This window comes from Sceloporus occidentalis, unplaced genomic scaffold (genome assembly GCF_023333645.1).
Source record: "Sceloporus occidentalis isolate IW3139 unplaced genomic scaffold, rSceOcc1.0.p SCAF_1, whole genome shotgun sequence".
In the NCBI taxonomy this organism is placed as follows: domain Eukaryota; kingdom Metazoa; phylum Chordata; class Lepidosauria; order Squamata; family Phrynosomatidae; genus Sceloporus; species Sceloporus occidentalis.
Window position 1 is genome coordinate 277,583,455 of NW_028316981.1, and position 18,122 is coordinate 277,601,576.

The 18,122-nt window shown below is 46.4% G+C and overlaps 3 protein-coding genes across 7 annotated transcripts in view; 1 reads left to right on the top strand and 2 right to left on the bottom strand.

The window, feature by feature from the left end:
• POC5 (POC5 centriolar protein) overlaps positions 1–4,751 on the bottom strand; it is a 48,640-nt gene extending 43,889 nt beyond the window's left edge. Inside the window, exons 1-2 of one of the 3 annotated variants that reach the window (XM_089494414.1) lie at positions 4,670–4,751; positions 322–406 (exon numbers count right to left, since the gene is read on the bottom strand). In XM_089494414.1, the coding sequence (XP_089350540.1) occupies positions 322–405 (84 nt within the window). In that variant the 5' untranslated portion in view covers position 406; positions 4,670–4,751. Of the gene's footprint in view, positions 1–321; positions 407–1,829; positions 1,882–4,669 lie in introns of those variants that run through there. The other 2 variants (XM_089494407.1, XM_089494401.1) reach the window with 2 other exon arrangements.
• Positions 4,752–5,060: 309 nt separating this feature from the next.
• LOC149323936 (uncharacterized) lies at positions 5,061–8,547 on the top strand. 2 transcript variants are annotated; one of them, XM_089494492.1, is made up of 4 exons: positions 5,061–5,083; positions 7,360–7,500; positions 7,899–8,035; positions 8,237–8,547. In XM_089494492.1, the coding sequence occupies exons 2-4, from the start codon at positions 7,445–7,447 to the stop codon at positions 8,401–8,403; spliced, it is 360 nt and encodes a 119-aa protein (XP_089350618.1). In that variant the 5' UTR covers positions 5,061–5,083; positions 7,360–7,444; the 3' UTR covers positions 8,404–8,547. The 2 variants fall into 2 exon arrangements, with proteins under 2 accessions (XP_089350618.1, XP_089350612.1); XM_089494486.1 differs by lacking the exon at positions 5,061–5,083 and adding an exon at positions 5,085–5,157.
• Positions 8,548–8,556: 9 nt separating this feature from the next.
• LOC149323937 (dynein regulatory complex subunit 4-like) lies at positions 8,557–17,882 on the bottom strand. Of its 2 annotated transcripts, none has more exons than XM_089494464.1 (11): positions 17,822–17,882; positions 15,962–16,066; positions 15,213–15,410; positions 14,796–15,002; positions 14,566–14,620; positions 13,780–13,985; positions 13,432–13,599; positions 13,118–13,204; positions 11,521–11,730; positions 9,328–9,393; positions 8,557–9,100 (listed from the first exon to the last, which is right to left on the bottom strand). In XM_089494464.1, the coding sequence occupies exons 1-11, from the start codon at positions 17,822–17,824 to the stop codon at positions 8,951–8,953; spliced, it is 1,455 nt and encodes a 484-aa protein (XP_089350590.1). In that variant the 5' UTR covers positions 17,825–17,882; the 3' UTR covers positions 8,557–8,950. The 2 variants fall into 2 exon arrangements, with proteins under 2 accessions (XP_089350590.1, XP_089350600.1); XM_089494474.1 differs by lacking the exon at positions 17,822–17,882 and adding an exon at positions 17,651–17,667.
• Between the last annotated feature and the right edge of the window lie 240 nt (positions 17,883–18,122).

Here is an 18,122-nt window from a genome sequence, read left to right on the forward strand (position 1 = left end):
TCAAGCATGTGCAGAATGCAAAGGCTGCAAGCCTACTTTGCACTCTTCCCTCAGTGTAATCTAAGCTATGTTCACCTTCAGAAGACGACATGCAGCAAAAGACTAAAATCTGATCGGCAGATGACACTTGACAATTCTAAAAGCTCATCACGCTGCATTTATTTACAGAGGCACACTGTACAGTGTGTGTGTATATAAACTTTATATTCCTTTTATTCTGAAACATTCAAAAATGAGTAATAAACAAGTTAACAGTTCTTAAGAGATGAGCTTTCAGAAAAACACTGCACAAATTCCCGCAAAACGCTATTACTGGCCTACCTGTAGTTCTGAAGAGACAGAACTGCCTCGATCAGAGTCTTTAGGCAAAAGAGGACTTGTGCTTTTCTCTTCAGATGATGACATCCTGCATTAAGGAATTAATATAAAAAAATTCCAAGAGGTGATTTTTTTAAAAAAATATTTTTGAGCAAAAAGCCCACTTCTTTCCACTGGCCAGACAAGGCTCTAACACTACATGCTTCTAAATAATTAATGGGCTCAAATTAAAAGCAGCCATTCTGGAAGCTTCAAAAACTTTCCTGTCCAGTTCAATATTTGTATGTTCAACAGAGCTTGGAAGCTGATCATCACCTTGCTCTCCATTTCTTTCCAAATGAGTATGGTGAAGGCATGTCCCCAAAAAGTAAACCAGTTATTCTGCCTGTACTAAAGGCATAATTTGCAGATAATAAAAAGGGATAACAAATTATATTCCGTAGCCTTTTTTTCCTTTTATTTTGTCCATACTGTATTTCAGGAACCTTCAACAAGTCCTTCAGATCTAAGCATTGCCAGATCACAATGAGAGTCATATTTTTGTGTATTGCTGGGGGGGGGGGGTTAGGTGGGATTTTTCACCCCTTGACTTGTGAAAATTTGTGATCATTAGGTACACTAGTCTATAACCATACTTCTCACTAATGGAACAAAGATATTGATCATAATCTATGATTTGTTAAAATAGTATCTTTTACTGTATAATTTCTTCCAGAGGATGATCAGAAGGTTCCAGCCGCCCAGGTTTAATCAGGAAGTAAAAACTATACTGCTTAGCATTATACTAGTTTGTTTTAATGTATTGTGATTTCATTGCATTACTGTAAAAGACAAAAGATTTATGCAATCTGAAAAATAACCAGAGCATTGTGTTGTCATTTTAAACTACACATCTCTGACAAATCTCATGAGCAGACAAGTGATTTTTAAATACTTTAAATAAATCAATTACAGTATCTTTATTTTCAATTGCATTGCACTATTGAGTAGCACACAGAAATGCAAGCATAGAAAAAATATTTGCAAAATCAATCTCAAGAAAAAGACTTTAAATAAAAGCATTTCTCTAACCCACATATCCTTAAAGCTACATAAATAAAAGAAATATGTAGATATAGCAAAATGGCTGTTAACCTGAGCAAATGCTGACCTCTGTCCATTCATACAGGGCCTGTTCTAGATAAATAAAAATTAATGGAGGGAATCCTAAGGATTCAAACTGTAAAACACCTGATTTTTAATTCTGACAGTTTTGTTTATATGTTTTTTCCCTTGTCTTTCTTCCGATGCATAACTGTATTTTTACTGCTGTTTTGCTATTCCTGATGTTCACTTGCTATTTCATTACTTTTTTTTTTACATTGTTTGGTTATTTGTTTTTTGTCTTTTTGTTCAAAAGAAAATAAGTTTTCAATAAATAACTATTAAGGCCTAGAAATCAAAGGTACAAAATTAAGCAATTAAACATGAAAAAAAAAAAAACCCAGAGGAGAAAACCTTTAAAAAGGTACCTTAATTGAACCATGTCTTGAAAGCCTGTCTTTGCGGCATTCTTATTTGCAGCGTACAAGTAAGACTTCCACAAAATGTCTATCAATTATCTTATAAGTTAATTAGAAACATGGCTGCCTTCACTGCAGAATAATCTTACTAAGGTCCGTATAACTAGCTTGTTAATTCTAATACAGGTCCAGTATTCCATACTCAACATATGCATCGTGCTGGGAAAAAAACCTTCTCCACTTAAGAAATACAGATGCAGTCTGCAGACTGGGAACCTGAATTGTACTACTGCAGAAAGAGTCTTTTGAGGTCATGGAGGCAGAGTCCGCAGAACTTGATTAAGACTAATGGAGCAGCTCACTGCTCTTGCGGATGACCTACTCAAATGCAGGTAAGAAGAGCATGCAGAATACAACAGCCTCCCAGCTCCCACTTGATGTAAGATTTTAAGGCTAATATACAACAGATGGAAACACAGAGGACATGAAAAGCCATAATTAATCCAAACGTCAACAAGTATGTGAAATGTGGACAGATTACAGAACTTTAAGTGGTCAAAACACAGCCCATATATTGACAAGAAGCCTGTAAGTAAGCTCAGCATAGCAATTCCCATATTTTATATGCAGGATTAAAATGGAGAGGTAACTTGCCTATCTATTCATTTTTAACAAATGAACAGTTATTGGGTTAAAGTCTCCCACCGCACCATTATTATTATTATTATTATTATTATTATTATTATTATTATATAGCTAGTGTTTTGTCATTGGCTCAGTGCTAGGTGATCCTGGGAATTCTGGCACAAGAGCTTTCTAAATGTCTCACAAAACTACAGTTCCCAGAATTTCCTAGCTCTGAAACAGGGCAGTAAAAGCAGTCTCAGACTGGATTATTTCTGCAGTGTGTTTTGGACCTGAGTCAACAGTATAAAAACATTTACCTTTAGGAGGCAACAGATCTTATCTAATTTCAGAAGTTAAGTCTGGCCTGGTTAGTATTTGGTTGTGAATACCAGGTATTGTAGGCTACATTCAGAAGAAGGCGAATGCAAACCACCTCTGATTATCTCTTGCCTAAGAAAACCACCTCGGAGCTGTCATATCTCAACAGGTGACCTGAAGGCATTTAACATTAGATTACGTCTACTGAGCTTCACTGTGTGTGAACTGCTGTGTTCTAAAACGACATATTGTTTGTATATTAAGACTGACAGAATCAGATACATATTCCTGAGGATTTTGAATTGCGTAAGCAGTAAAGATAACAGGACTTGGCAATTACACCAACTATGTGATATACACTGCATGTGTGTGAGTGCGCACATTATGCACTCTTGTGTTTTAGTACTGCGTTGGTGTGGAGACAGCTTCAAAATTATATCAAACATAACGAACAGCTCCCAGACCAACAGCTCCTGCTTATTTTGAATTATTCCTTAAAGGCTGGTTTATACAGATTGAGTCTCCTTCAAGCACAATTCCAGAATAAGAAACACCCCAAACCCATATTTCACGAGTGGCTGAGACAGTGACACCTCTGTTTCATAATCAAACTTATTCTTAAAATACTGTATAAAATTACCTTCAGGCCATGTGTATAAAGTCTATAGGAAAGATACATGGATTTTGCGTTTAGACTTAGATCCCACCTCCAAGATCTCATGATGTACAAATATGCAATACAGGTTAGCTAAAGTTAATTTTTAACATGTTGTAATGAGGTTATTGGTGAAGTGCTCTTTGAGACTAAAGAGTCTTAGGTAGACTGATGAATCCCTGGTTGTTGTGGATTTTTAAAGAACCACCCAGCCTGTGTCACTGAGAAGTTGGCTTCCCGGTGAAGGAAGAGAAGGGCTCTCTCTCAGCCTGAAAGGAAGGCAATGGCAACCTCCTCTGAACAAATCTTGCCAAGAAAACCCTTGTGATGAGGGTGACCACGTGCCCTCCTCCTTTTCCAGGACAAGTCCCACATTCCAGCCTTCTCTCCAGGAGGAATTCCAAAAGGCTCTCCATTTGGAGAATGACTAAGAAGCATGCATTGATATTGATGTGTTTTTACCTTTTTTGGGGGGTGATGTCCAACATTTTTTCTGGAGTGTCCTACATTCAGACGTCCTCCTTTTCCAGGACATATCCTACCTTTCGGCCTTCTCTCCAGGAGGGATTCCCCAAATGCCCTCCATTTGGAGAACGACTTAAGAAGCAGGGGTCGCTATTGATAGGAGTGTTTTTAGCTTCTCTTTAGCCATCTTTCTGGGTGACTAGAGGCCTTCCTTTCCCAGGACACACATCCTGCCTTTCATTCTGACATGAGTGTTGTTGTTTTTAAGCTAAAGTTAATTTCTAACAGTGTTGTCACGAGGCTGTGCTTGTTGAAGGAATGCTATTTGAAGCCAAAGAGTTCTAGGCAAGTGGGATGGGATCATGTTTCCTACCTTTCAGCCTCGTGTCCAGGAGGGATTCCCAAAATGTCCTCCATTTGGAGAATGGCTTAAGAAGCAGCATGGCTTTACATTTAAATTAGTGTCTTGAGCTTTTCCTTGGGCCTGTCCTCCATTTCCACCTTCTGCCCAGGAGGGATTCATTACAAAGCTACCAAATACCAAGCTCAAGGCTCCAATATAAATGTAAACCCATGCTTCTTCTTAAGCCATTCTCCAAATGGAGGGCCTTTCTGGACAGAGGAAGGCTGAAAGGTAGTTTGCCAGAGCTTGGTTCTCTAGGGTTTCGGACTACAACTCCCAGAAGGCTTTGCCAGCTGGGCCTGCGGCCAGGAATGCTGGGAGTTGAAGTCCAAGTGCATGAAGTGACTCGAGGAGAGGAGGCAGGAAAAGGAAGAAACAAACCCGGGGAGCCACTGGCAGGTGCAGAGATTCAGGAAGCCGTGTCACAGGAGGGTCCGCGACCAATGCGGGACACGGTTGGCGTCCACACGCGCGCCTCAATAGCGCTTCCAAAGCGTTGCTCTCCTCACCTGAGTAGCCTCCACGCCTCACTCCCACAGCAGTTTCAAACTGCCAGTAGGGAAACTAAAATCCGCTCTCATTGGTCCGTAAATATAGATATCTTTGTTAAAATCCCTCTGATAGGGCGACACTTGGGTCACGTGCGGAGAAGGCGGGGCTTTTCCGGTGACGTTGCCCAATTAAAAAACCTGAAACGGAGCGAGTTTAGCGATAGCCCCGCCCCTTTTTTCTTTCTTTTTAGTCCGGGGTTTTTCTTTGACGTAAAATGTAACGTGGCCTCTGATTGGTCCGTTGGTGAGAGCCCGGGCCTGAGAGGCGGTTAGCCAGGAGGCGGTTAAAGGGAGGGCCCGGCTGGTGTTGCCAATCTGGTGACTTTCACACGAAAATGGGGGTTTTAAAAGCTTTTGGTGTGATTTTGGTGCCTGGCTCTATTTCGGTGCGGATTTGGTGACTTTTGCACGACGTTTCAGCTCCAGCCTGAGCGAGGCTAACAGCCAATCAGAGAGAGGACAGTGGTCGCCCCGCCCTCAGGAAAAGCTCAGCCAACTCTCCTGGCTCAGTGCTAGGGAATCCTGGGAATTGTAGTTTGTTGTGGCACCAGAGCTTTTTCTGATAGAACAAACTCAATGTCTCACAAAACTACACTTCCCAGGGCTCCCTAGCACTGAGCCGGGGCAGCTAAAGCAGTCTCAAACTGGATTATTTCTGCAGTGTGTCTTGGACCCAACTCAGGCCGCATCTTCACTCCAGAGACAATCCAGTTTCATGCCGTTTTAACTGCCATGGCCCAGTGCTATGAAATCCTGGGAATTGCAGTTTGTTGTCACACCAGAGTTTGCTGAGAGAGAAGGTTAAATGTCTCACAAAGCTAGAATTCCCAGGATTCCATAGCACTGAGCCAGGGCAGTTAAAGGGGTGTCAAACTGGATTATTTCTGCAGTGCGGTTGCAGCCGAACGTGTTTCTATTTGGCACAAAGCTTCCTGGACCCCCTTCGTGCCAAAAGAAATATCTTAAAAGTACTAGAAGGACTGAAAGATTCTTTGTTTGATTCAATGGTAATTTTGAGAGTTGAAATAAGTTACAATTGTTTTTATTCAATTACGGTTACATTTATTTGCAAAAGATCCGCCACATTAACATTACGGGAATTTTCCGGGAATTTTGACTGAATATTTGGTGTGATGTGGGGGGATTCAGTGTGTTTTGGTCAGATGTGTGGGGAAATATCTTCGAAGCTTGTTGGCAACACTGTGAACCCAGAGCAGAGCTCTGCTGTTCTGTTTCTGCTGCTCTACTCTGCTCTGGGGCCCACAACAAACTCCAATTCCCAGAATTCCATAGCATTGAGCCACAGCAGTTAAAGCACTCTCAAAGAGGATCATTTCTGCAACGTGGATGCAGCCTTTGCAACTCCGTTTCTTGTAGCTTTCCTTTTTTATTATTATTATTCAGAGGGCCTTTTAGAACTGAAGGCTTTTAAGAAAAGGGCTGTAGGGTTTTTTCGTACTGTTCCAGATTGCACCGTTTTATCCATTTTTTAAAAAAACCCTTTTAAAGTACAAACAAGGGCCCCTTGGCCTCATCCATGGAGGCTCAAGCCCCGTTGAATGCAATGGCATAGCAAAATGGTGTCCCTTGCCATCTGGGATAAAGAGGGTTGACTGTACATTTACAGATTTGCTTTCATGTGGGTAATAGTTTGAATGTTAGCTTTCGGTATGTTGTTGTTTTTTTATTTCCACTGCAATTATTTTAATGGAGTCCCAGTCCTGGGGGAGACTTGACATTTGTCTTCCATTTTCTGTTTGTTCTGTTCTGAAGAAAACACCAAAAAGATTGAAAACAGGAGATGAGAAAGTTTGCATTGAACACCATTTTGTAAATTTGGGGAGGGTAGGAAGACATTTTTAAAAAAAAGATTGAGAAAGTTCAATACAATATACTCCGTTTATAAGGACAGGTGGCTTACCTGTAACAGTATTTCTTCTTTGAGTGGTCATCTGCAAATGCACACGAATGGCTTAGACTGACCAGCTTCGGTCAGCAGAGGAGGGAGCGCCATGCCACACAAGAAAAGCACATAGACCCCAAACACAATGGCCATTTATGAAACCAGGCCTAAGAGCATGCAAACATGGGGACAAAGAGTCCCACTAATATGACAATTCTACAGAGTCAAATAGAAAACCCAATGCTGAGACGTAGTGGGAAAAGTCACCAATGGAGGGGAAACGTGGCCATTGGCAGAAAAACGGGCTTAACATTTTCTCCTCAGTACAAAGGGACCTTGCCAAGTGCACTAACTGAGGCGAGTGGCCATTTTATTAAAAAAGAATGTTCCTCAGAAAAATAAAGGGCCTTGCCAAATGCAAAGGTGAGGCAAGCTGTTGTTCAACAGCTTTACCTCAACATTTAAATTCACACTTAAGTACACAAGCGACAAGCAATTTAGGAGAGAAGGGCTGCTGCTGCTGCAGCAGGGAGGCACTTAGCATTCTCTGCGTGGCTTCTGAGCAGACCTCAGCGGCTGCTTTTTTAGGCTCTGACATGGCCCTCTCTGAATCCCAGGCTCCGGCTGGTGACAGAGCCCCACGCTTCCCTGACCGTCCACGCCCTGAACGTCTTGACCGGCCTCCCTGCCACAGGCCTAGCCATGCGCTTCCTGCGGCTGGAGGATCCTAACGCATCGTGGATGGAGTTGATGAAGAGGTAGGTGGGACAGAAGAGGGCTTTCCACGCTATATGGTTATAGCACTATGGATCCACTTTAAGTGGGACTGCATAGAATCACAAGGTTGGAAGAGACCCCAAGGGTCATCCAGTCCAACTCCATGATATGCAGGAATATGTCAAAGTCAAAGCACCCTTGGTCAATGTCAATCCATCCTCTGTTTAAAAACCTGCAAAGGAGGAGACTTCACTACCCTCCGAAGCAGCTAAGTACATGCCCTCAACTGCAAATCTCCGGGTTCCATAGAGTGGGGACCATGGCAAAGTGAAATCATAGTCCAATAGCTCTGTAGTGCGTAAGGGCTCTTGGATGCACTCAACAAGGGCACAAAAGAGCTGGTTGTGCTGCTGCGCCCATTCATGCTTTTCTGTTCCAGCGCAACCAACACAGACGGGCATTTGAACAAGAGCAGCCTGGCACCCCAGCGGTTGAAAGCGGGCACCTACAAGCTGCAATTTGAAACGGCCATACTGGCACCAACAGGGCTACCGCAGCTTCTACCCTTACGTGGAAGTAAGTTTTGCTCCCAGCCTGGGTAAAGTTTGAGGCTAAAGTCTGAGGCTGGTGGGAAGGGAAGCAGGAGGAACCGTGGCACACTAGAGAGGCCTGAAGGCCAGGTCCCTGCCCTCTTACAGATGACCTTCCTGTTGTGGGTCAACATATATATGCATATACATACATATATTTGGACAACAGCTCTTTTGTCTGTTCCAGGTCATCTTCACCATCACAGAAGCAGAACCAAAGGTCCACATCCCACTGCTGCTCAGCCCCTATTCCTATACCACCTAGAGGGGAAGCTAGTTCAAGAGATGGGGCTGGCTCAGAGAAGGGCCACTCTCAGGGAATTCAGACCACGCTGGCTTGTTTCTAAGAACTGAGAGTTGGGGCTGCAACCCCAGCCCCTGGCTTTACACATGGGGGCTTGGCTACAACCTGCTGTCTGCCATTAAACATGAGACAAAATAAACAGCTAACTGTGCAAGGTTGTTGTGAGTAAATGTAAAGACTGCTCCGTGCAAGCCTTTTGTAAAATCCTTCTTTTAATGAAATGAGTTTCTGGGGAAAGCCTTAGCCCCCTCGTCCGATGGGTATGACACTTGTGGGGCTCCAGCAGAGGAGTATGTCGGTGTTTGTGTAGCTGCTGCTCTTGATAAGGGGCTCTTGAAGGTTCCTCCAAATCTTATCTTGAAAAATGTGAGGAGGCCTGCTGAGACCAGGTATGAAAAGCTTCTCACACACCGGAGCCCATTTAATGCACAGGAAGGCTGTGGGTCCTGCCCTGATGTCTCTCCCAGGTGCTGCTGCCTCCAGTCCTTCCTCTTCTTCCTCCTTTCCCCAGACCCTCAGCAAGGGCACCAGGCAGGCTTTTTCCACGCCAGACTCTCAGGCCGCCATTGTTCACAAAGAATGGGCCTGGAGGTTCTGCTACATAGGCGTGGAGACAAATCCCGCGGGGCCTTGACCCAGAGTCTGGCCGAGGACGGAGGTCTCCAGTGGCTTGAAGCCCAGATTGTCCAAGGGGATCCCAAAGGCGGACAGTTTGGCTTCGTATGTGCGCAGCAAGTCATTGTGTGCCTGCAGAGGGAGCAAGGGAGAGGACAAAGTTATCAGTGGATACCACTGCATTCTGGATTCTGGAGGGATGAACTACCCAGGGTTTTCCTGAGAGAGCTACAGCCATTCTTTTGGGGGCATCTATGCAACTGTGACTAGCCACAAAGGCTTTCAGGCTAAGAATGGTTAAATGCCAAATTTCCAGACTACAAGGAACATGGCGCACGCGAGGGGGGGGCAACTCTTACCTTGCACACTCTGGCAAGCTCATACTGCAGGTCTTTGATGGCGTTGTTTTTGGAATCAAGCACATCCTGTGAAGGAAGATGGGGGGCGGTGTTAATGCAGCGTGTCAAAGAACTGGCACAATAGAGGCTAACCAGTGCCTTGTGCGGGTATTTATTGGGGGGATGTCATGGTACTGTTTGAGGGGTGGGTCACTGACCATTCCTTTATAGACCAGAGTGGGGCAGCTTCTCCAGCAGAGCCAAGGCTCGCTTCCTTTCGACAGCCAGCACTGCACAGTGGTTTGAGCACTGTGCTATGACTCTGGAGAGAAGGACTTCCATCCTCACTTAGCTATGGAAACCCACTGGGTGACCTTTTGCAAGTCATACTCTCTCAGCCTCAGAGGAAGGCAAAGGCAAAGCCCCTCTGAACAAGAGCCTTATCACACTGCACTATTACAGCACTATATTCCACTTTAACTGCCATGTCAAAATCACACAGAATTCTGGGATTTGCAGCCTCACTAAGAAACCCACAAACAGAACTTGGAAATCTTGGGGGGGGGGGGGGGGCAAAGAAGTTACATCCTTAAGATGTGGCCATCAGTCTCAGGAGAGGAAAGCTCCTTTGGTCCTGTATTTTTTGGCAAGGGAAGTGGAGAAAGGAAGTGGCACAAATCTACTAATCCCTAGAAGTGGAAGTTCCCTGTGGAGTTGCCTTGTGTAGCGGCAGCTGAGCACAGGAACGTGGAAGCCTCAGAGGGAAGAAGCAGCTGAGTGAGGTGCTCTGCTCTGGGAAGCCTCTCTCGCCTTTCGCAACTCCAGTTACTGGCGCCAGCAGGACTTGGAATGTCTCAGCTGCAAAGCCCCATTCTCAGATGCTTTAGGTTTCCGGAGACTGATATTTCCATCCCAAGGACCAGCCAGCCAGGAGAGGCAGCCCAAGGTGGAAGGAGCCACTGGGATACCCAGAGGAGCCTTGACCTCTTGGTGGCTGCCCTTGAATCTGAGGCCTGGCCCAGTGGGCAGTGTGCCAGAGCATGGGAAGGCTCCTGGGGCAAAGGATCTGCTAGCCCTGAAAACACAGTGTTCATGTTTAGCAGGAGGGCATTTCAGAGATGGCAGCATAGGAAGGAGGGGGAAATAGAAGGGAACTCAGCAAAAAGGAAAAACCTGTGGAGTGGAAAGGAGGAGGCTCACTGTATGGTTGGTGGTCCCTGAGCCCCTGGAGGAGCTAGAAGGCCCTGACTGCCCCAGGAGGCCTCAGGGAGAAAGGGAAGAAGGAAGGAAGGAACTGTAAAGACAGACAAAGCTGTCCCTGCTTTTCATGTCTACTGGCAGGGACCCCAAAACTGTCTTTAAAGTAGGATGTTCACCTCTGGCAGGCAGGTCACCATTAAGTTTGACTATTTGCAGTTATGTTTTTTACAAGACAATGAAAACACAATACACTGTCTTAAACAAACATTATCTTCACCACCTAAGTAAAGATCCTAACACTCTGAGTAGCATGAAAGCAACAGCAAAATAATGGTCATTTAGGATGCTTCTGAGTGACAGTTCCCGTGAAGCTCAACTTGGTGGTGCCAGGTCATTTCGGGTAGGGGCACCAGCTTCCTCATGAAGGGGGCTTGAACCACCCTTGCCCTCCTTGTTTTGGGGCCCATGACACTGGTGATTGGGTAAATAAGCAGGAGACAGTTTTGGCCAAAAGGCAAGGCGTTACTTCAGGCTCTCTCAGCTACACATGGGAAAAGGTGTGCCTGATCTTTGCCATAATCTGGATTCTTGGACCAGATGAAACTGCACTCATCCAGCAGACTGGCATTTGCCACTTGGGCGCAGGGCACATGAATAGGAAACTTCTAGAACAGCATTGTGTTGGTGCTAAAGCCCATCCTTACCCTGATCTTATGCTCAAGGAGGTGACAATGAGTGAAATTCCAGCAATCTGGTTTTATAGATTAGATTGCTGTTCCTTCCTTCTGTCTCCTCAAAATGGGACTTCAAGCTTGGGCAGGGCTGGAGAAAGTTCATTTTTCGGGGAGGCTGCTCTTTTCTCTGCCAGTGTGGCTATTGCCTTCATGTGTTCACCCCACCAGCAATTCTTCATTACCTGAGATTCTCATTGAGATTTAAAAAACTGGATGGAGATATGAAAATACCCCTAATAAGTATAATTCCTTGGGAAGGGAGCCGTAGGGGGCAGAGTACCTCCAGCTTGCGGGTGACTACGCTGAGGGCGCTGGGGTCGAGGTTGGAAGCTGCCAGGACCTCGTTGAGCTGCACTTCCTTCTTCTCCAGGATGTTGGCCAGACCCAGCAGCTTCCGCTCCAGCAGCAGATTCTTGAAGCCTGTCTTCTGCTGCACCTCGTTGATGGCTTTGGTGAACTTCTGATACAGATCGTCCCGCTCTTCCTGAACCTGGGCAACCACCACCAACACACATACACACAGGGTCAGAGAGTGCAGCAAACCCAGCTCAGAGTTGGGAAAGATCCTCTTTTGGACTCCAGTGCCCAGAATTCCCCTGCCAGCATGGCCACGCTACCTGTTAACCTTGCTGGCTGGGGGCATTCTGGAAGATGTAGTGCAACAAGAAGGTTGTTTAAGTGCTGAGACTGCTTCATCATGCTTCCTCCCAACCACCTCCATTAGGAGAAGGCAATGGCTCCTTCTCCAAGCCTTCACAAGGGGCTGCTACCAAGACATCCGCACTTCTAACTTGCGTGTACTTCCCCTTCCCTGGAGCCAGATGGATGTGACCTGCAGTGATCCTGGCTTCTCACTCTGTGGCAATAAAGGGACCACCCAGCATTGCAGGCTTGGCCAGTGTTCTCAGGAAAGGAGACACAGTGCAGGGAAAGGGGCTCTGTTCTCCCCCTCCAACAAAGTTGGCAAGATTGGCGCTGGAAGCCAGAGGGGTGGGAATGGGGAGGAGGCAGCCTGACCCACTTCTCCTCAGGCCCCTTCATTAAGACAAGTCCACGATGGTCCTCTGAAGGACAAGCAGCTAATGAGCTCCTGGGCTTAACACTTGAAGGCAAATGAGCCCCTCTTCCAAATGAGTCATGCTTGCTTCCCACAAAGTAGCCTGTGAATTACACACCACACACAGGGAATTTCAGGGCGGATCTTTTGGATTCTCCAATGGAAACCCCAATTTTATTGTGCGACTTTGATTGCCTTTCTTGTTCCCAGGAAGACCAGGGCTTATTTGGTGAGGTTTTTCTCTCCAACAAAGGTAAAGCAATGGTGAATTTGGCTTTCACTGGCAAGTTTATTTGTTACAACACAGAAACCTATCTCTAGTTGTGACAGGCAAAGGCTTCTTGACAGGCTCAATGTGCTCTCCCTAAAAAAGAGGGTCTTGCAGCCCCACACAGGACAGAAGCAGTCTAAATCTCAAAGGGCGTTCAACTTTGGCGCTACTAATGGAGATGGTTGGGAGAACATTTGGCTTCTCCAGAAAGCCAAGAGGACACATTTTAATAACTGCAGGGGTCTGAGGTGCTTCAATTTTTCAACCTCTGTTTATCAACCTTCCTGAGGCAACTGCAGTGATTTGGGAGCTAAAGTGGCAATGGCTGTTGCTGCTGCAACCCAGAAATTCCTGCCTTAAGCATCCCCTTTTTCCCCACCTCAAAGAATATCCAGAGGGGCCTTCAGGGAGGGTAGGAGGTCTACTGCACGATGAGAGAACATAGACTGAGGTCTTTTACCCCAAGCTGGCTAAACCCTGGATCTCCCTTCCCATCTTTTCGGATGCCGAGATCAGCCACAGCATCCCTAGCTCTCACTTGGTCCCTACCTTGCTGAATCTCTGCCGAAGCACCTCATGCTCCCACTGGAGATCCTTCAGCTCCTTCTCAGTCACTTTTAGGCGGGCCCGGATGCTCTGCAGAGAGAAGGGAAGGAGTTGTGGGGCTGAGCATGCAGGAAAGCCCTTGAGCAAGTTCTTCTTTGTCCCCAAGAGTCTGAGTGCCATTCCGATTCTTGTAAATGCCAGCACAGGATGGGGGTCTGTGCAGGAGCATCTCTTTGGTCAGAGAGGCAGCTTAACTGCCCAGTCTTACTGGGGAGGCCTAGGTATGATCCTAGGGAGTACTGAACCGGGGGACTTACCACCAGCATGATTTTGTCCTTCTCGTAGTGCGCCAGCTTCCTCTGAAGCTCAGCCACTTCCTCACGGGCTCGCTGCAGTGGCTCCACTAGCCTTTTGTTCTGGAGCAACACTTCCGCCATCTCCTTCTCCAAATGCTCTTCCTTCTTCTTCATTTCCTCCATCTGCTCCTGTATCCCAAGATGGAATAAACCTGGTCATCAGGCCTCATCTACCTTGTCCTAGCAGCAAAGGACCCCAGTGTCCTGCATCACTCCTTCCTTCCCCTTCCACTGTCTGCTACCTGACCACACATCCCTGGCCCCTGCTTGCAGTCTCCCTTAGACAAAGTCTTGTGCGGTGGATTTTACCTTGAGGGTGTTGATCAATGCCAGGTTGTTCAGAGTCACATCATTGTAGTAGTTCTTGATGTCACTGAAGGCCTTCTCGTGGTTCTTCATCAGTGTGTTGATCTGCCCATTCTTCCTCTCTTCGATCTCATGGATTTCACTCTTCCTGCGCAGGTCCAGCTCTTCACGGAGCACTCGCATCTTTTTCTCATACTTGGCCTCAATATCTGGGGAAGCAGCAGCCAGAGCAGATTTAGTGTCCAAGTGAACAGGGGTTAAAGCCATGGAAGTACCTGAAGGAGCACCTCTTGCTGCATCTATATACCTGCCTATGGACTGAGGTCTGAAGGACCCCCTGTGCCCCACCAGTGGGTGCCATACATTGTGCATGGAAAGATGGACTTCTCTTTTGGGACACCCAGCTGTGGGATGCCTTCCTCACAGAGGCCTGATATTGGTGCTACTGCTGAATTCATTCTACTGCTAAGTTAAAATATGGCTTTTATCAAAGCCTTTAGGGGTTAATTGTTTTGCCCAAATCTGTACAGGTTGGGTTTTTTTAAAAAGCCTGTTTAAATTTGTTTAAGTGCTAAATTCTTTAATATATTGTTTAAATTATTCTGAATTTTTTAAGTTGTTCTAAATTGATTTTATCTGTATGATATCCTGAGATCTTGTTATATAAACACTTTAATAAATAATAAAGTAAATAATAAATATGCTGGCCTGCTGAACCTGAAGGGAGGAGTCCTGGTGTGGACACAGCTCATTTTACCGTGGCTTTTGATGGCCAATCCCAGAACTGACCTTTCACTTGTCTCTCAAAATCATTACGCAGTTGCGTCGTGTCTTCTTGTTGTTTCTGCCAAGACAACAAGGCTGGTTAGTGATGCTTCTTGCAAACATAGAAGGGGCCGCTCCCTCCCACCCAAGATGTCTGGAGAAAGAGCTGAGGGCTGGGGAGTCTTGCCCAGAACGCAGGTTTCGTCCTGGCCCAGGTGTCTGGTATCCCAGGACAGCCTCCATTTCAGACATACCAGGTGCAGGTTCTTCACCACCATCTCATTGGCCAGCTCCTGCTCCTTCAGCTCCACCTTCTGGGTGCGCATGTCCTTACGCAGTTCCATCTCCTGGGACCGGTGGTCCTTCTGAGCCAGCTTCATGGACACCGTCCCCTCTGCCTTCAGCTCCGTGAGGTTATTCTGGTGCTCATAGAGCAGGTGCTTCACTTTCTGTTTGTAAACCTGAGACGAGAAAAGGAGGCTGAGGCTCAACTCACAGGACCAGAATCCTCGAAAGCAATTCCCCCAAGTTCCCATTAACACCCATCAGCAAGAACACATAATTCTGTAGAGCACCTGACAGAACTCCACTCAATGTGGGTGATTCAGTGCTGTTCCGGTGAAGGAAGGGGCAAAGAGGGAAGAAATGGGTGAGACCCCCCAGAGCCTCACCTTGATCTCCACTTGGTGCCGCTCTTCTGCCTCCTCCATTTCGCGGTCCTTGTTGCGCAGTTCTGCCTTCTTCTCATCCAACTGCCGCCGGGTGATCTCCCAGAAGGTGTGGATCTTGTCCCGCTCCAGCTGGAAGTAGTTGCGCTCCTCTCTCTCACGGTCCAACTCCTCTCGGATCCGCCCAATGTGTTCGTCCAGCTGCATGACCGAGGAAAGGGAGTCAGCCCATGTCAAGGATGGATGGAGAGGATGAAGAGGGAGCCCACACATATGGCACACAAGTTGTGCATGCGCAGGGCTCCTTTGCTATCAAGGTCTGAGGGCAGCGTTTTTTAATTTTGTTTCTTAACTTTATGCTTTTATTTAAAAACAAACAATTCGGTACAAAACAAATACAGAAATAACTTTCCATTACTTGATCATTGATATGCTTTTTTTTCTCCATTTCTCGTGTCAAACACAGATCTAATCTTATATTTCTTAACTGAAGTGATGTTTTTAATGGAGCAAACTTTCTGCAAAATTATATTTATGACATTTATGTAATAAACTTAGCTATAATTGCTTCCCAAAATGAGAAAATGGAACTGCACATTTATCAACATTGAATAAACGCTTGGTTCTTGGGTTTTTTTGTAGCAGAGCAGGGAATCATGAAGCCCTCCAGATGCTGTTGGACTGCGACTCCCAGCAGCCCTAACCAGCGCAGATGGGAAATGAAATGGTGCATATGCCCCAGCCTTGCTCACCTGCTCCTTGGTCATGCCCTCGGGCGGAAGGGCATCCACCACCGGGCTTTTCCCTTTGCCCTTCTTGCCCCCTCCAGCTTTCTTCTCAGCTTTCTTTTTTGGTGCCTGAAAGGAGGAAAGGAGGAAGAGAGGGAGAAACATGAGTAAGTGGGACTGATGTGAAGTCAAGGGCTTTCACAGCTGGCATCCATAGTTTTTTGTGGGTTTTTCGAGATACATGGCCGTGTTCCAGTAGGATTTATTCCTGACCTTTTGCCTGCATCTGTGGCTGGCATCTTTAGAGAAAGGAATTCTGGACCATGCCAACAACTATTCAGGATGCACAGGAAAGCCATTGAAATCCAGAAAAACCTAGACAACTTCAACAGGAAAGAAGAAACCCTGAAAGTGAACAAACTTTGGCTCCCAATCCTGAAAAACCCCAAAATCAAGACCCAGCAAATGCAAATGAAAAGCCCCCAGAGATAACAGGGTTTCCCAGCAGACAATGGATCATTAATAGACACTCTATAGGTCTTGCCATTCAACAACAGAACAATAAATGAATTAACATGGAAATGGCTTCCTCTCAGCCAATAGTATATACACTCCTCCATCCACATTCCCTGGGGTTAAGTGCACAGGACCCCCTTTAAAGGGGAAAAACCGCAAATAAGAAAAAAACATGTTTTTACCTGAGAGGACACCTCTCCAGGAATCTCTAGGTCCTCCAGGGCAACTCTGTGGTCAACATCTGCCAGACATTGACCACAGAGTTGCGCTGGAGAAACTACAAAGGCCTAGTGGAGTGTCTTCTCTAGGCGGCTCTAGGTCCTCCAATGCAACTCTGTGGTCCATGCCCAACAGACATTGACCTCAGAGTTGCACTGGAGGAGGTACAAAGGCCTAGCAGAGTATTCCCTCTAGGAATCTCTAGGTCTTTCAGTGCGATGTTTAGTTAAAGTTGACCACAGAGTTGCACTGGAGGAGGACCTAGATATTCCTAGAGAGAACATATTAATCATATCCGTGAATAACCAAATCTGCAAATATCAAAGCCACAAATATGGAGGGATGAGTGTGTGTGTGTGTGTGTGTGTGTGTGTATATATATATATCCCACTTTCTTCCATGCCATCATTCCCTGAAGATGTCACCGCAGCTGCTGGGGAAACATCAGGAATAAAGTCTTCCAGAACCTGGCCTCAGAGCCCGAAAAGCCCACAAAAACCTAAGCTGGGCTGAGCTTCAGGACTGGCGGAAATTCCTATGCCTTCAGTGGGGCAACAATGGCGGCATCTGTGCTTCCAAAGTCATCTGTCTGGATGCCACTTTAATAGCCATGGCTCCACACTCTGGAAATATATATATATATATATATATGGGACTCTTTGAACCCTGGTCCCCAGAGATTCAAAGGAGCCACTTGGCTGTGGAAACCCACTGGGTGACCATGGGCAAGAAGCCTCAGTTGAACCAGTTGAATGGCAAACCCCCTCTGAGCAAATATAATAATGATGATGATATATGAATATAACAATATATAATTGGGGATAAGGATTGAGTGTTGGGCTGTAGGACTCTGGAGACCAGGGTTCGAATCCTGCCTCAACCATGGAAACCCACGTTCTCTCGGCCTCAGAGCCCACCTGGCCAAGAAAAGCCTATGGAAGGTCCCCCTTGGGGCTACCTCTTGACACACACACACACCTAGCCCAGGCTGGGCATTCTGGGAGTTGTAGTTCTTTGGGGCTCTGTCCTTCCTCCCCACCCGTCCCCCTCCTCTCTCCCTCTGCTCCTGAGCATGTGCAGAGGGCCTCCCCGGCCTCCCCACGGCCTCCAGCCCGGCTCCTTCCCGCCCTTCCTCGCCCGAGGGCCCACCATGGCGCTGCTGACGGAGGGCCCGAGGCCTCTCTCCAGAGGCCTAGGCCGGGAGTCTCCCCGTCGCCTAGCAACCGCGCGCCAAGCCTCGCGAGAGGCGCCTCTTCTCCTTGGCCACGCCCCTGGCAACCAGGCCAAGCCCTAGCAACGGGGAGGGAGGAAGGGAGGGGGGCCTACTTCTCACCCTTCTGCCCTGGCCTATTATTGTTATTGTTATTATTGTCATTATTTTGGCCACTGCCACACTGTAGAATCAATGCAGTTTGGCACCCCTTTAACTGTCATGGCTACATCCTATGGC

Bases quoted from the DNA above. Each gene is read 5' to 3' on its own strand.
- LOC149323936 (XM_089494492.1), top strand. From the start codon at position 7,445: ATGCGCTTCCTGCGGCTGGAGGATCCTAACGCATCGTGGATGGAGTTG. The intron at 7,501-7,898 runs GTAGGTGGGACA...TTTCTGTTCCAG, and splicing joins TGGATGGAGTTGATGAAGAG to CGCAACCAACACAGACGGGC. The intron at 8,036-8,236 runs GTAAGTTTTGCT...TGTCTGTTCCAG, and splicing joins GCTTCTACCCTTACGTGGAA to GTCATCTTCACCATCACAGA.
- LOC149323937 (XM_089494464.1), bottom strand. The intron at 14,621-14,795 runs GTATGTCTGAAA...TTGTCTTGGCAG, and splicing joins TGGTGAAGAACCTGCACCTG to AAACAACAAGAAGACACGAC. The intron at 13,600-13,779 runs GTAAAATCCACC...CTTGGGATACAG, and splicing joins CATTGATCAACACCCTCAAG to GAGCAGATGGAGGAAATGAA.